Below are 14,950 nucleotides of genomic sequence, written 5' to 3'. Positions count from 1 at the left end.
TTTTTAAGTCCAAACGCGTTTTCGTAATTTTATTAAATTAATTTAAAATAGAGTGACGATAAAATAGAAAAGGTGGCGAAAAGTGAGGATGAGGATAGTTGGAAAGATGGCCAATTTTTGACATTTTGTAGTTCTTTTACCACTGCAAGTAGAAATTACTTGGTTTTGATTGCCACTGCAAGTAGATTTGTTGATAGAAACTGATCACTATTACGTGGTTTATCAGAGCTGAAATAAGATGCAGAGGGATCATTCGTCGTCACTGGCTGCCTGTTAAGGAGAGAGGGGTTGGTGTAGGGATGCAGGTGGGGCGGGTCTAATAGGAGACTCGCCCCATTGCCCGCCCATTGGGAAGGGGATGGGTCTCGGTTTGATGGGTCATGGGGCGGGTACGGGTATAAAATTTATACCCACCGCGGGGATGGGGATGGAGATGGGTTTTAGGTGATACCCGCCCCATCCCCGCCCCGCCCCGCCTCAAGATACCCGCCTCAAAATATGTACAAATTTTGGAAAATCGGGTACCCGGTATCCGGTTTATATTTTTTTTAAAAAAAAATTATTTTCAAATACTGGACTGATTTACTTTGAATGATTTTGAGTTGATATTGAAATACTTTTGTTTTAGACATGTATATTTGTTTGAGACTTTGGTTATGCGTTTATTTGAGACAAGGATTGAATATAAATATGTGGCACAGATGGGTATTAAGCGGGGATTTGACGGGTGGTGGGGCGGGGAAAATGGGTATTACAGGGGGATGGATACCCAGATGGGTGGTGGGGCGGGGAAAATGGGTATTACAGGGGGATGGATACCCAGATGGGTGATGGGGCGAGGATGGTTTTAGATACAAACCCATCGGGGCAAGGACGGGGAAAAAAATTATACCCGCCGCGGGGATAGGGATGTCCGGATGGAGATGGGGATTGCATTAACAGATGGGGATGAGGATGGTAATTCCAATACCCGCCCCGCCCCGCCCCGTTTGCATCCCTAGGTTGGTGGCATGGGGTTTGGGGTTTATTTTATTTAATTTTTTTTGTTAATTAATCTAAAATAGGAGGTTATCAATTGGACAATAATATTTTTGGGCGAGTAATCTAATAAGTGGAATTATTCATTGGTAATTAAATAGTAGAATTAAAAATCAGTAAAAAATTTAATTATTATAGATAATTTTTTCTTTTAATATATAAACTAAGACGAAACTGGACTCTACTTTCAAACCTAGAGTTGTTCAAAAGTGACCCGACTCAAAAATTCGAATCGAAACCGAAAGTAATCGATCAGAAAATGTGTTTCTTTTTTAGGTTTTTTGAACCGACATACCTGACCCGAAGTTATACCTGAACTGGTTGACAACTGAAAATGGAAAAACTGAACCCGAGCTATAACTGATTTTTCTAACCGGCACATAACCGTTAATCGAGATTACCTGAATCTAATAATGACCGACCCGAGTCATATTCGACCCGAATCATGCTCGAAGCCGAACTCAATCCGGCTAAAACCGACTTAACCCGAACGAAGTTTAGATCGGACTGCTATAAATCTGAACCAATTTTTAACATATAAGTATGATCGACCCATATTCAATCATCTTATTAGTTATTCTAATAAAGTGAGAAATATTTTAATAAAATAAATTTTATAAATACATAGTTTCATATATTTAGAGTTAATAATCAATGGTCAATATTTATATAACTACTTTTAATCGAATTAAAAGAAAATTGATAGAACTTTATAATTTTAATTTCCGGTCAAACTAGTAAAAGTAACAGTGTAATAATGATCACTAATTGATTTACATTTTCACTATTTTGCTTTAAGTAAAGGGAACCTTATCATCAATTAAAAAATGACTTACAACTTAATTTGATACTGACTCGATCATCCGTAATTAGTAATTTGTAATTCATAGCCGAATTCTATTTGAAAAATACTTGAACCCGATCTGTACACGGTAAAACCAAATTAATTATTAACCGATGACAATCCGATACCTATTGAAACTCGACACGAACTTCAACCGACACTGAATTGATGCTAATTCGATAGCTCGAATAACCGATCTTCATCCGAACCGACCCGAGTGTGACTCGTCGTAACATGCATCCGAAATATAACCAATTCGAAATACGACCGAACTAAATAACACCCGTCTGAAACCGACCCGATCACCCGGATGAACACATCTAATCATGCCCAAAATCTTGCCGGACTCGGGTATCAACTGCACATGAGCACATCTCAGTCTACCAACATCGATCTAGTTGCCTCGTATTTAAGGGAAAGGATAACAAAGGCTGCTAAAGCAAATCCAAAAACTCCAAATTACAAGTTACAAATTTTAATTTTTATGATGGATGTTGATTGATGATCATGATGATCCAAATTCCAATTAAGCTAACCACTCCACTTTCTCTCTCTTTCATTTCCTTTCTTTCTTTTCTTGTTGTCTCCTTTAACCCCCCTTTCCTTCTCCCTTCTCTTCACACTTTAAATCCACGCCTATCACCCTCCTATGAACTTTCCCCCAATCCCCAGTTTTTTCCCTCTTTCTTATCTCAATATATCCACTAGCTTACACTACATGTTGACACCCTTTTCCTAATTTTATCCAAATTTATCAAAGTTTGAATCTTTTGTAATTTTTCTCAACTGGGTAATCTTGAAAGATGCCTGCTTGGTGGGGAAGAAAGTCTAATAAGAGTAAAGAAGAACATCATCATCACTCTTTATTTAGTGAGCTGAATTCCAAGAAATCTTCCATCCATTCTGATAATTCTCCTACCAAATATAGTTATAAAAGGTGTTCTAAAAGCTTAGAAGAGTTGGGTCATCATGGGATTTTGTCCCCCAATTTAAGGGGAATTTCATCTGGAAATTCTGGTTTTGATTCAGATGGTGAAAGAAAAGTTGTGGGCCATCCTCTTCCTAGACCTTCATCATCAAATTATAGTGGTGGTTTTGTTGTTAGTGATCATGGTCATGGTGGTAGTAATGGAGTATTAGCATCCGGGTCTGCATCAGTTTCTAGTGTTAGTTCATCTGGGTCTAATTCTGATGATCCTCCTATTGTTCTCGATCATATTCAATCTGGGGTTTTCAGGTTTGTATCAAGTTTTTGATCTTTTTTACAGTTTGGGTTGTTTTAATTTGAAGTTTTGGTTGTGTGATCTATGAATTATGTTGATTTGATTGAGATTTGATTTATCAAAGTATGAATTTGAATGGTAATATTTTCATTGTGCTTTCTCTTGTGTTACCTAAGTGTGATCATTGATGTTTATGAGCTGTCTTTTTGTGTCCGTACCACGTTTATAGCTTATGCTTTTAAGAGGAGTGAAGGAAATTAGGTTGCTTTTACGTTAATATTTAGACAATCTTGTGAATTTAGATAGAAAACCAGGGCGAATGTTTGTTCAATCAGTGCAGAAATGTGACGATAATTAAGGAAAAAAAAAATTGTTTTCCCATAAAATACCTTGCAACTAGGGTTTTATTACTGAATTTAGTACTATGTCATACCTGTGGCAAGCTGGACTTTGGACTATTGTAAAGGGATTCTTTGTATTATAAGTAAGAATCATACCGAGGACTGATAGCTGAGTTGTTGTGTCTACTTGACTAATTTGAAGCTTATAAATCTCCTCATTGTTGCTATTACTCGGTTGATAATGAATATGAGAGTGGATTCCATTGCCTAAGGCAACCAACCTTCCAATGGATGGAAATGAAATATGTGCCTTTATTTTGCAAAATTAATATGCCCTTGGCCGCTTTTACACTTTATTTGGATAATAATGTAGGATAAAAAGGAAAGCAGGGGAAAGGAAGGGAGAGAAAGCCAAGGAAATAATAGGGGAAGTCTCCCTTGTATTAGGAGGGAAAGGAAGAGAGAAGAAGAGGAATGACATTTTCTTTCCAAATCATTCACATTTAAAGAGATTTAGTTATTAACAAAATTAAGAGACTGAATCTCTTCAAATGCTTTTCTAAATCCATCCCCTCAAAATTGGTTTCCAAATAAAGAAAACAAATCCCTCCAAATCCCTCCCCTTTCTTTTTCTCCAACTCCCTCAATTCTAATAGTACTATCATCAATGAGTTCCATAGTTGATTATTTGTTGGTGAAGTTGGTTTCCACTTTTGGCTTTAGCTATTTTATCAAATTCCATGTACAATTGATTCTCATTTGTATTTTCTTGAGATTAATTCATAATGTTGTTGTGGCCTTGTGGGTCATAAATCTTGTTCCTTTAGTTTATGTAGCACCATGTATGAGTGCTTTTGATAACTCGAATTAATTGCCTCCTTATTTATGCAAAATTTTTTGTGTTGTGATCTTTGAATTAATTGATTGATGTATACACCAGTGGAAGAGCAAAGAGTCCGGGCCCTGGATCAAGAGTAGCTACAGCTGCTACATCTCCTATTCATCCACGGTTGGCTGGTATAAATTCAGAATCTCCAACAGGAAGACAAGAAGAAGGGAGGAGTCAATATCATCCCTTGCCCTTGCCGCCTAGTTCTCCTAGTAGTCCATCTTCCTTACCTAACGGAAAAGCTGTTGTGTGTTCTGAAAACACACACAATTCTCTATCGAAATGGAAGAAAGGAAGGCTCCTTGGGAGGGGAACTTTTGGACATGTTTACCTTGGATTTAACAGGTAAATACCAATACCCAAACAATATTTTGGACTGGGTTTGTGATACATCAACTTGATTGATTTTTTCAGTGGATTAGTTGGAACGAAAATGATACTGCAGCATGTGAATTAGTAAAAGCTACTTGTTTTATTCATTTAGTGTTATTGACCAATGATTCATTTACTTTGCTGATCTAGTTAGTTTTGGTAGCTTTTTGTGGAATTGTGATGTATCAGGCTGCTTGTTTCCATTGTAGGTCAAGGTGCTTAAAGTTTTGGTTTAATTTATAGGTAGCTCTTCGATGCCAATAACTTTGTCTTGTTACATCAAGGGATGGTCAAGTACTAGGCATTCATGGTGCTAAACTGGTAGCGTTTAAAAGGTTTAGTCCTCGGCATTGTTCAAAACTGCTGTTTCATTCACGTAGCGAAATGGCCTGACGGTCAATGTAGATAGTTTTGCAGTTAATTCTGTCACAGTAAGCTCAAAAACATTTACAATATATTTTTGCACGATGGTTCTTGGTCAATCAGTATCCACCTTAGGTTTTCACTCACATGGTGGACAATCTTTCCTTTTGTGCTCAACCTTTTCCCTCCCCTCGAATTTGAAGGGCCCCTGGTCATTGTATACATTATTGACTTGACTACTGCGTTTAGAAAAAATAGTTCAGCCAGAATTGAATCAACACAGCTGACTAGCTGTTGTGTTACTTTGTAGTTTCAAGTATGTTGGGGGGATTGGACTTATTTTTAAGTTCTCTTCTGTTGATAGAAGTGTGAGATTAAAACTGTAGGAATTTTTTAGCGCAATGCTTGACTAATTGTGTGTTTCCAGCCTTATTAATGAATGACCTTATTAAAAATTAAAACCATGGAATAAATGAAAAACCATGGAAATTATTACTTTTCGCTTATTTGATTCTCTAATATGTAAAAGCGTTGAAAAGTAACAAACTTTACCTTGTTTTCCAATGTTTTGTTTGATGAAGAAAACTTTTGAAATAGTATGTAATATCGTGAAAGTACTTCTGATGTCCACATTTTTTTTGGTTAAGTTTGAAAGAAAAATTTTGGAATCTAAATTTCCAAAATTAACTGTAAGATTTTCACATATTTGCAGAAGTTTTCTTCTTCATTCTTTCTCTCCTGATAGACAAATATGATATAATTGAGAAATCGGTACATTTCACAACTTCTATTAATCAAACTCTTTAATATCTAATTTCCATACACAAATGTAAAATTGTGGAACATGTGCAATTGTTTTCGGTGCTGCCAGAGTTCGTTCTCATTAATAGTTCACACTTGTTATTTAGTATATGCTACTTTTCCGATTCTTGGTGACTTATGGTTGGTTATTCTCTTCTGTGCGACTTGTGATATTGTTGCTCATTTTTTGTTGAGATCTTGTTTCCCTTATTCCTCATACAAAAATCTCTGATTAGGTCCTTTTTGAATTAATCATGTTATTAATTTTTAATCTAGATATTCTTAAGATAACAGTTATATAATAAATAAAATAGCAGTTGTTGCTTTCTGGTCTTACAAATTATTGAGCCACTATTTATCATCACAACTTGCTGCCTAAATCCTCGTGTTTTCCTATTGTTGCCCCACATGGTGCTTCCTTTTAGCGTAAGCTGTTTAACTGAGATATGACAAGAGTTACTCATGCTGCTTTGTGATGTTATATTTGCCTCTTGATCATGGAATAGGCTTAGGTTTCGCAAGGTCTATTCATTAGACAATCTAATTAACAGACAGTTTCTCAAGAGTTACTGAAGTTTCTTTCTGTTTAGTCTCAAAGGCAATGTCTGTTTTCTGTAAAATTGGTTGTTATGCTCCGTATCATAAAATTTCTCTCTCCTACTTAAAGTGCTTCTGGTCTTTCAAGTTCAAGGATAGGCCTTCCTAGGCAAAATACCCCAAGCTATCTTCCTTGACATGAAACTTAAGTTGAATTTGATAATCTATGACGTACATAGGTGCCAAGAGTACTTTTGGAAATTCCACTTTGTATCTCTCCTTCAGTAAGTAGTGGCTTGATTTTCTTTTGCTTTCAACCATATGTTCCCTTAGTTTTTTTCTTCTTAATTTCCATTTTAGTGGTTTTGGCGTTTTGCTTATTAGTACTTATATGATATGATGTATTTATTTGCATAATATTGGTGTCCCTGTAGAAGGGACCTTGAGAATCTTACTCTTAGATGATTTTGAAAACCTGATTTTGAGTTTTTCTCATGTTGTATTCTAATTATGGTTTTTTCTCGACCTTTCAGTGAGGGTGGGCACATGTGTGCAATCAAAGAAGTGAGAATTGTTTCTGATGATCAGAATTCAAGAGAATCTCTGAAGCAACTAAACCAGGTCTAGATTTACATTATTCTTTTAAGCTTATATTATTATTGTTATCTTTTTTGCTTCTACCAATCTTCCTTGCCTCAAGACCCGAGAATTTGATGCCATAGAAGTTGTGGCTTATTTATCTTTTACTTATACTTTTACTTTGCAGGAAATAAACCTACTAAGTCAGCTGTCACATCCAAACATCGTTAGATACTACGGCAGTGAGCTGGTATGTCCTAACTTATGTTGCATTTTAGTTTGAACATCTGCTCAATGTAGGAAATGTTTACACAATTCACCATTTTCTATTTTCTTTTATTTTTTTTTGTTCTCGGCTTCCTCTGTCTTTTACATTATGTGTATGTAAAAGGTCATTATTGTTGGCTTTCTTTGTCTTTGTAGGCTGGAGACACACTGTCAGTTTATTTGGAATTTGTGTCTGGCGGGTCTATCCACAAATTAGTTCAAGAGTACGGCCCCTTCAAGGAGCCTGTTATTCAGAACTATACCAGACAAATACTCTCGGGCCTTGCATACTTGCATAGTAGAACCACAGTGCACAGGTACTTGTATTGCAGAGAGCCCTTTCTGAACAGGGTTTGTTAAAATTCTCCACTCTTGACATCATTTTGATTCACTGGTGACACTGTCATTCAAAAATAATAGGGATATCAAAGGGGCGAACATATTGGTTGATCCTACTGGAGAAATCAAACTCGCTGATTTTGGGATGGCAAAACACGTAAGTATTACCCGTTCATGCTCCTGAAATCTCTGAGCACTTTTATTTTGATTGATTCAATGATGCTCAGTTTGCTCCTTATTTTTATTTCTGGCAATCAAATTAACCATGAGTACTCTGTATCTTTATTGTACCGTTGTGGAAATCCAGTGTACTTCCATTGCTTGAGTTGGGAAATTACAAGGATTTTGGCTTGCTAGTTACCTATACAATGTTAATACTTCTGACTGCGTTCAAACTTTCTGTTCTGATGCAGATAACATCTTGCAACTCAGTGCTTTCTTTCAAAGGCAGTCCTTACTGGATGGCACCTGAGGTATATTTTCTCTATCTCCGCAGCCTAAAAACCAAAACCCTCCTTTCCCCTCCTCTCTGCTTGTGCTTGATGTTTCTGGCCTTTTCTCCATGTTATACTGAACGGCTCCTCGCTTTCTTACATGTTTATAGGTAGTGATGAATAAGGGTGGGTATAGCCTTGCAGTTGATATTTGGAGTTTGGGATGTACAATCCTTGAAATGGCAATGGCAAAACCACCTTGGAGCCAGTATGAAGGGGTATGAACAATGTTTTATCTTTCTATTTTATCTATTTATTTATATATATATTTTTATTTTTTTTATTTTTTATATCGGTTGTAAGGCAGTGGAATGCCTAGAGGTAAGGGGAAACGGAAAATTAATGCTTCGTGTAGGCGGTGAAAATTGAATCCCGGTCACAAGGGTGAAAAAGGAACCCTTCAATCACGTGGCCAACCCATAATTGTCGTATGAAAATGTATCTTCATATTCAAAAACGAATTTAATAAGTATGAAGAAACTTTTTTTTTAATTTATTTTTGTTTATAATTTATTTTAATTTTTTTTAAAACCATGTTGGCTTGCAGGTGGCAGCGATATTCAAAATTGGAAACAGCAAAGATATTCCAGAAATCCCGAATTTCCTATCTAATGATGCCAAGAGTTTCTTGCACCTTTGCCTTCAGCGTGATCCGGCTGATAGGCCCTCAGCTTCAGAATTGCTAGATCATCCTTTTGTCAAAGAGCAATCTGCAGGAAAAGTTCCCCTTTTAAATACTACTAGTGAAACATCTTTCTCATTTGATGGACGACGAAAGCCAGTAAGCAATCCTAGATGCTTTAAATTTGATTATTTGTTTACTCTGTATTAACCGCTTATATGTTGACTGCTGAGAGAGTTTGTGAAGAAAAGTATGTTGGTGGGATTGAACTGAATTTTTCCAAATAGTCACTTGTTTGGCTGGACCACATCACCAAAAAGTTCATCTCCTAATTTTTTTCAGGGGTTATGAAGATTGTTGGAAATTAGCCTTTTCCCTTTATTTTGGTTATACGTTTTTATCTCTTTCTGTAGTGCGGAACATTGTTGCTATAGATGTTAAGTCGTAAATAGGGTAGCATAAAGCATAACTAGTAATAAACTAATGAAGTAATATTCTTCAGTAGCTATATAATCTAGCTCAATATAGCCGGAATGTTTATAACTTATGGATTCATTTGTTGTTACAAAATTGCAACCCAGAATGAGTTTCGTAAACTATGATTCTGCCTACAATGGGTTGTATTCGGAAGGTGAATCTAAGCATCTGCTCATGCATTAATGACAAAGTTGAACCTCTCACATTTATGTGACAAATATTCTCAAGTCAAAGCAATTTGTCAAGTCTAAATATTTTTTAATGCATGTTTGTTATGGCATATATGATTTGTCAAGTTTGGGGGTGGTCTGAAGGTTATCAAATTGACTTATTTGTTTTGTCAAGTCTTAATAAACTATAAAGGTTGTTATTCTTGCATAAGTCACTGATCTTTTTTATTATATTAGTTGCTTGTTGACTATGGCTTTATGTTGTAGTTATTGTTGTGGTTATTGGTTGAATAGCCTACCCTTTAGATCTTCTTTTAGTCAGAACTAACTTCTGAAGTACTCATATTATTTCCAATTTGAGCATATGGAGAATATTTGAATTACTCTATAGTGAGTAGTGACTCGTTTGGTAGGCCATTTGGGGATAAGTTTCTTTACCATGGTCATTTGACAATACTTTGCTTACAATAACCTTTACCATCGTTGATTACCACCTACCAAACAGCCGTAGATGTTCACGTTGAGATTATCGTGTGTCCGTGTACCCACTTTTTTTTTCTCCTTTTGCTCAGCTCACTCGATAACTCCAGTTATTATTTGCTTAGTTTGTTTGAGGGAACGACTTACGGATTATGGTTTACACTTTTTTCAGCAACCCTTAGACATACATCCGCGCAGAAAGAGTATTAGTTCCTATGAAACAGATAACGTGCGTAGACCAGGATTGACAATTTGGGAGGCCAGGTATAGTTGTTTGCCTTCATTACTCATGTCTTCATCGGAGGATCGAGAATGAAAATAGTTAAACTAAACAAGTGTATCTTTATCTATATTTTCGGGATCAGGGATAATCCAAGATCAATTACTTCACTGCCGGTTTCACCGTCATCAAGTCCATTACATAGACTGGCGCCTACCTCAAAGAGTTGTTTTCTTTCACCGCCTCCCTCGTATGCTTGGCCCGGGCAGAGAAGCTACACTTCAACTGATCACTCAGTATCTCCAATGAGAAGGCAGGCAGGATTCACACTTGATCCATTGATTGAGAGTACTCTGTTTAAGACCCATACACCAGGTGGGTCCCCTAATATGCGGCTTTTCTAAATGTCGAAGACAAAGAGTGATATTTTTCTACAAAATCATCACCTATGTATGTACATAATCGACAGAGTTTCTCAGAGGAAGTGAAGTTTGCTGCATTCTCTCCGCCAAAATTGCCAGCAAGTAGAACGATATAACCAGCAAAAATTAGCCCAAATAGGCGGGTTTTCATCATGCTGTAAATAACTTCATTTTTTGTATGTAGAAATTATTATGGTCTTCCTTGCATAAGAAGTGTGTGTTTTAGTTGAAAAGGCTAAAGTGGAATCATCAACATCCAGTAGTTTGGGTGGAAGAGAGATGAATGGCTGTGATTAAAGCATATTTATCATGTTCAAATCAGATGTCATTCATTTTTATAGGTTATTTGTTGTTGTATCATAATATCTTATTATTAATATATAGAATTCCTTTTTGTAGCATACTGATTACTGCAATATTATTATGAGATGAAACAAACACAAGCTATAACTTTTCATTCACCAAATTTTGATTTTAAGGTCTCACCTTCATGATTTCATATTTTAAAGCTTTATATCAGTTATCTTTTCAAGACTTCATTTTAGCTTTTAATTTTCTTTTAAGGATTTAGTGACCATTTTAGCAGTTCATCAAATTTTTTTTTCATAAAAACTGCCACTTGTCATATTATGAAAATTTGAAAAAAATAAGATTATTTAACAACTTAATTCTAAAAATAAGCTCCGTGAAAACTTATTTCCCAAAATAAGTGTCCGTACATCCAGACCAGTGCTTTGAATAAGTCGCTGTTAGTAACAGCGAGAGAAGGAAAAAAAAAAATTAAAAGACTTAAGTCGCTGTTACTAACAGTGACTTAAGTCGTTTTATTTTTCCAGTTTCTTCTTCTTCCTCATTTCAGTTCGCGTTTTTCAGTTTCTTCTCCCTCGTTTATCCTCCATTAAAATCACATTCAATCTTTCAACTAGGGATGCAAACGGGGCGGGGCGGGGCGGGTATTGGCGTTACCATCCCCATCCCCATCTGGTAAATCAATCCCCATCCCATCCCCGCGGCGGGTATAATTTTTTTCCCCGTCCCCGCCCCGATGGGTTTGTACCTAATACCATCCCCATCCCCATCCCCATCTGGGTATCCATCCCCGTCTAATACCCATTTTACCCGCCCCACCACCCGTCAAATCCCCGCTTAATACCCATCTATGTCACATATTTATTTTCAAATCCCCATCTAATCATCACTTAATATCGCCTACCTCTACACAACTCGTAATGAATATAAACAAATTTTATTGAGAAAAAAGGATAAAAAATAGAAAAAACATGATTATAAACCTTACTCTAAAAAACATGATCTTAGACCTTAAAAGAAATATAAAAACGGGGTTTTTAAAGTTTTTAAAAAAATTTGAAAATAATTCAAGGTTTTCAGAAATTTGAAAAATAATTTAGGGTATTCTAATTCCCAAAATTTGTACATTTCGTGAGGCGGGGCGGGGTGGGGCGGGGCGGGGATGGGGCGGGTATCACCTAAAACCCATTCCCATCCCCATCCCCGCGGTGGGTATAAATTTTATACCCGTACCCGCCCCATGACCCATCAAACTGGGACCCATCCCCGCCCCGATGGGGCGGGGATGGGGCGGGTCTCCTATTAGACCCGCTCTGCCTGCATCCCTGCTTTCAACTAAATTCATCAAAGTCGAAGTTGGTACCACTAATTTGTTGTATAATCTTCCTACATCGAATTAAGGTATTTTTTTTCTGATTTTTTTCAATTTTTGGAAAATTAGGGTTTAGTGAATTTTAATGAACTTTCCCATTAATGTAGGTTCATATACTTGCAATTTACTAATTGTTGTTCATCTACAGTTTATTGAGGTACGTTTTTATTTGGTGTTGTTGTTCAACTTGTTGAATTGTTGCAATTGTTTCAAGTACGAATTTACTAATTGTTGTTCAATTTTAAATTTTTCTATTTGGAGTTGATTTTAAAATGTATGTCATGTATAGTGGTCATTTAGAATTAAGCTCTACGAATATGTCGAATGTAGTTATTATTTGCCTTGATCTTCATAATTAATAGTTTGTTCGAGAATTTGTTGTTGAATTTGAATTGTGTAGTGGTAATATATTTATGAACACGATGGTGATGTTGATTTTGTATTGTGTTGTTGTAGAAATGGATTCATTTCGTGTGTCTGTTGTATGCTTTTGGAATGGTTCAATACGATCAACTAGTAACAATGTTAAGTATGTTGGGAGAAGACGTAAACTGTTTGCATGCAATTCATACATGGATTTGAATGAATTTAAACATTTTATATGATCTAGGATTGGTATTGACACTACAAGAAGTACTGTCAATTTAAGTTTTAAGTACAATCTTAGTGGAGATTTTTTAGCTTTTCCGGTTGAGGATGAGGAGGCTATAGATGCAATGTGGGAGTATTCAAGGTCTACCCCTAGTCCTTCTTTAGAGTTATATGTAGAAGAGGTACCCCTAGGGAATGAAGATATCAATGTTGTGGAAACAAATGCATTCATGAATATAACTCCTTCTGCTCCTTCTCATACGCCCTTCCCTACCCAAGAAACCCAAAATCCCTTTATACCATCTTCCTCTTATCCTTCTAATGAACCCAATCAAAGTCAATTTCAAGTCACAAATGATGATACTTGTAACTTAGAAGATACAAATGAGCCTTGGGATGATGTTATTAGTGAGAGTAATGAATTCGTTGAAGCTCCTTCTGAGGATGATGTGGGTGTTGACGAGGAGGCTCTAGCTAATGACATGACTTTAGGAAACATTCCAATAATCGTTGCCCCTACACCCTATGCACTGGTTCCCCCTCTAGATGAACACATTGAGGACAATTCTTGGAGGTCTTGAGATTGTGATACAACCTACACCGACGAAGGAGAGTTTCAAAAGGGTATGATGTTTGATAACAAGGATGCGTTGTTGGACGCTGTTAGATTGTATCATATTCGTAGGAACGTTGAGTACCGAACTGAGACTTCAAATCAAGCCGTGCTCACCTTGAAGTGTAAGAGAGGGTGTGGTTGGAGGCTTAGGGCTAGGAAGAGCTCCTATTCACTATCATGGGAGATTGTTACGTATAAAGGGAAGCATGGGGGTTGTGTATTAAGTACTGAAAACGTGTTAGCTGGGCACATTCATTTGACATCTTCCGTGATTAACAATCTTATTAGAAATTGTGTTGCTCAAGATCCATCAATTAAGGTCTCTGTTGTGCGTCAAATGGTGAAAGACCAATTCGGTGTCGAAGTGACCTATAAGCGGGCATGGTGTGCTAAACAGCAAGCCCTTCTGTCCATTTATGGTACATGGGAAGATTCTTATCCTCTTCTTCCACACTTCTTGAAGGCACTGCAAGGGTCGGGAACCCAAAAACTGGCTAGAGGTCAACTGGCGCCATGTCGCTCGTTGGGAGCACAGGCTAGAGCTGCTGGCCCAAGGTGCACCGATCGACGCTACAGGCGCACCTACTACGGCGGATTACATGCCGTGGTTCCTCTCCATTACTCGTCGATGGATGACACCACGAGGTATCATGGCAGCATCCCAGTACACTCCCGCAGCACCGACGATGACACACTTTGTAAGTATTCTTCAACATTGATTATTATCCATACAACTTATACTTTAAACATTTCATTAATACTTAAGTCTTACTGCAAGCACAGGGCATTGCATCAGTCATCAGCTCCTCCCAAGAGGAGCCCGTACGGGAGATTGCCCAAGGCATACTCCGAGGGACGCAGTTTCAACAATTCATTCCGGAATTGACTGCGCCCGACACCACTACCTACGAGTGCGGTTCATCTCCTCATCATGCCGACGTTCATCTTGAGGAGGTTGACTTAACGTGCCCGGACTACGGTGCCGGGTCCTCACAGGGTGCCACATCATCACACTATCAATCCCCTCCCCTACCCGAGCGTCATGCGACTGCATCTTACTATCGTAGGAGGCGTCGTAAACCGTCACAATTAGACAGGGTACAGGAGGAGGATTAGCATTACAATAGTTTTTGTATATTTTGAAGATCAGTGACATTTTGTATGTATTCAACACTTGTACATATTCAGAATTTGTAACATATTGACTTTTGTGTATACTTTGTAATATATGTGTACATGTATATATTTTAATCGTATTAGCAAACGTTTATTATCGTTGCCTTGATGTTAAGTACTCAGACTTTTCGGCGATGAATCATTCCGCCAAGAATGTAGTATGAATTTAATCAAAAACAAACAACCAATCATATTCAAATAGGGATGTTGCTATCGGACATTCAACACAATTGCAATCATGTTCAACAAATTCATATCAAATTACATACTTCATTCGTTAAGTTAAACTACCGTCGCTAACTAACAAGGCTTCTTAAACTTTCTCATAATCCTTTCAGTCTCTTCTTTCCTATGCGCCATATCATCCATTTGTCTCTTTAGATTAAATACCTCATTTTTGAGCTCTTT

General features: G+C 37.1%; 1 protein-coding gene across 1 annotated transcript; it reads left to right on the top strand.

The window, feature by feature from the left end:
- The first annotated feature begins 2,329 nt into the window (after positions 1–2,329).
- LOC130820731 (mitogen-activated protein kinase kinase kinase 3-like) lies at positions 2,330–10,949 on the top strand. The gene is made up of 11 exons (XM_057686224.1): positions 2,330–3,119; positions 4,387–4,680; positions 6,942–7,029; positions 7,175–7,237; positions 7,411–7,571; positions 7,675–7,750; positions 8,007–8,066; positions 8,198–8,305; positions 8,635–8,868; positions 10,009–10,100; positions 10,202–10,949. Exons 1-11 carry the CDS (start codon positions 2,686–2,688, stop codon positions 10,458–10,460), a joined length of 1,869 nt encoding a protein of 622 aa, XP_057542207.1. The 5' UTR covers positions 2,330–2,685; the 3' UTR covers positions 10,461–10,949.
- The last annotated feature ends 4,001 nt before the right edge of the window (positions 10,950–14,950 follow it).

Source organism: Amaranthus tricolor, chromosome 8 (assembly GCF_026212465.1).
Source record: "Amaranthus tricolor cultivar Red isolate AtriRed21 chromosome 8, ASM2621246v1, whole genome shotgun sequence".
Taxonomy (NCBI): domain Eukaryota; kingdom Viridiplantae; phylum Streptophyta; class Magnoliopsida; order Caryophyllales; family Amaranthaceae; genus Amaranthus; species Amaranthus tricolor.
This window is presented reverse-complemented; position numbering and strand designations above follow the sequence as displayed.

Excerpts from the sequence above, each read along its gene's own strand:
- LOC130820731 (XM_057686224.1), top strand. The coding sequence starts at position 2,686 with ATGCCTGCTTGGTGGGGAAGAAAGTCTAATAAGAGTAAAGAAGAACAT. Across the intron at positions 8,067-8,197 it reads CTTACTGGATGGCACCTGAG|GTAGTGATGAATAAGGGTGG; the intron begins GTATATTTTCTC and ends ACATGTTTATAG. Across the intron at positions 10,101-10,201 it reads TTGACAATTTGGGAGGCCAG|GGATAATCCAAGATCAATTA; the intron begins GTATAGTTGTTT and ends TTTCGGGATCAG.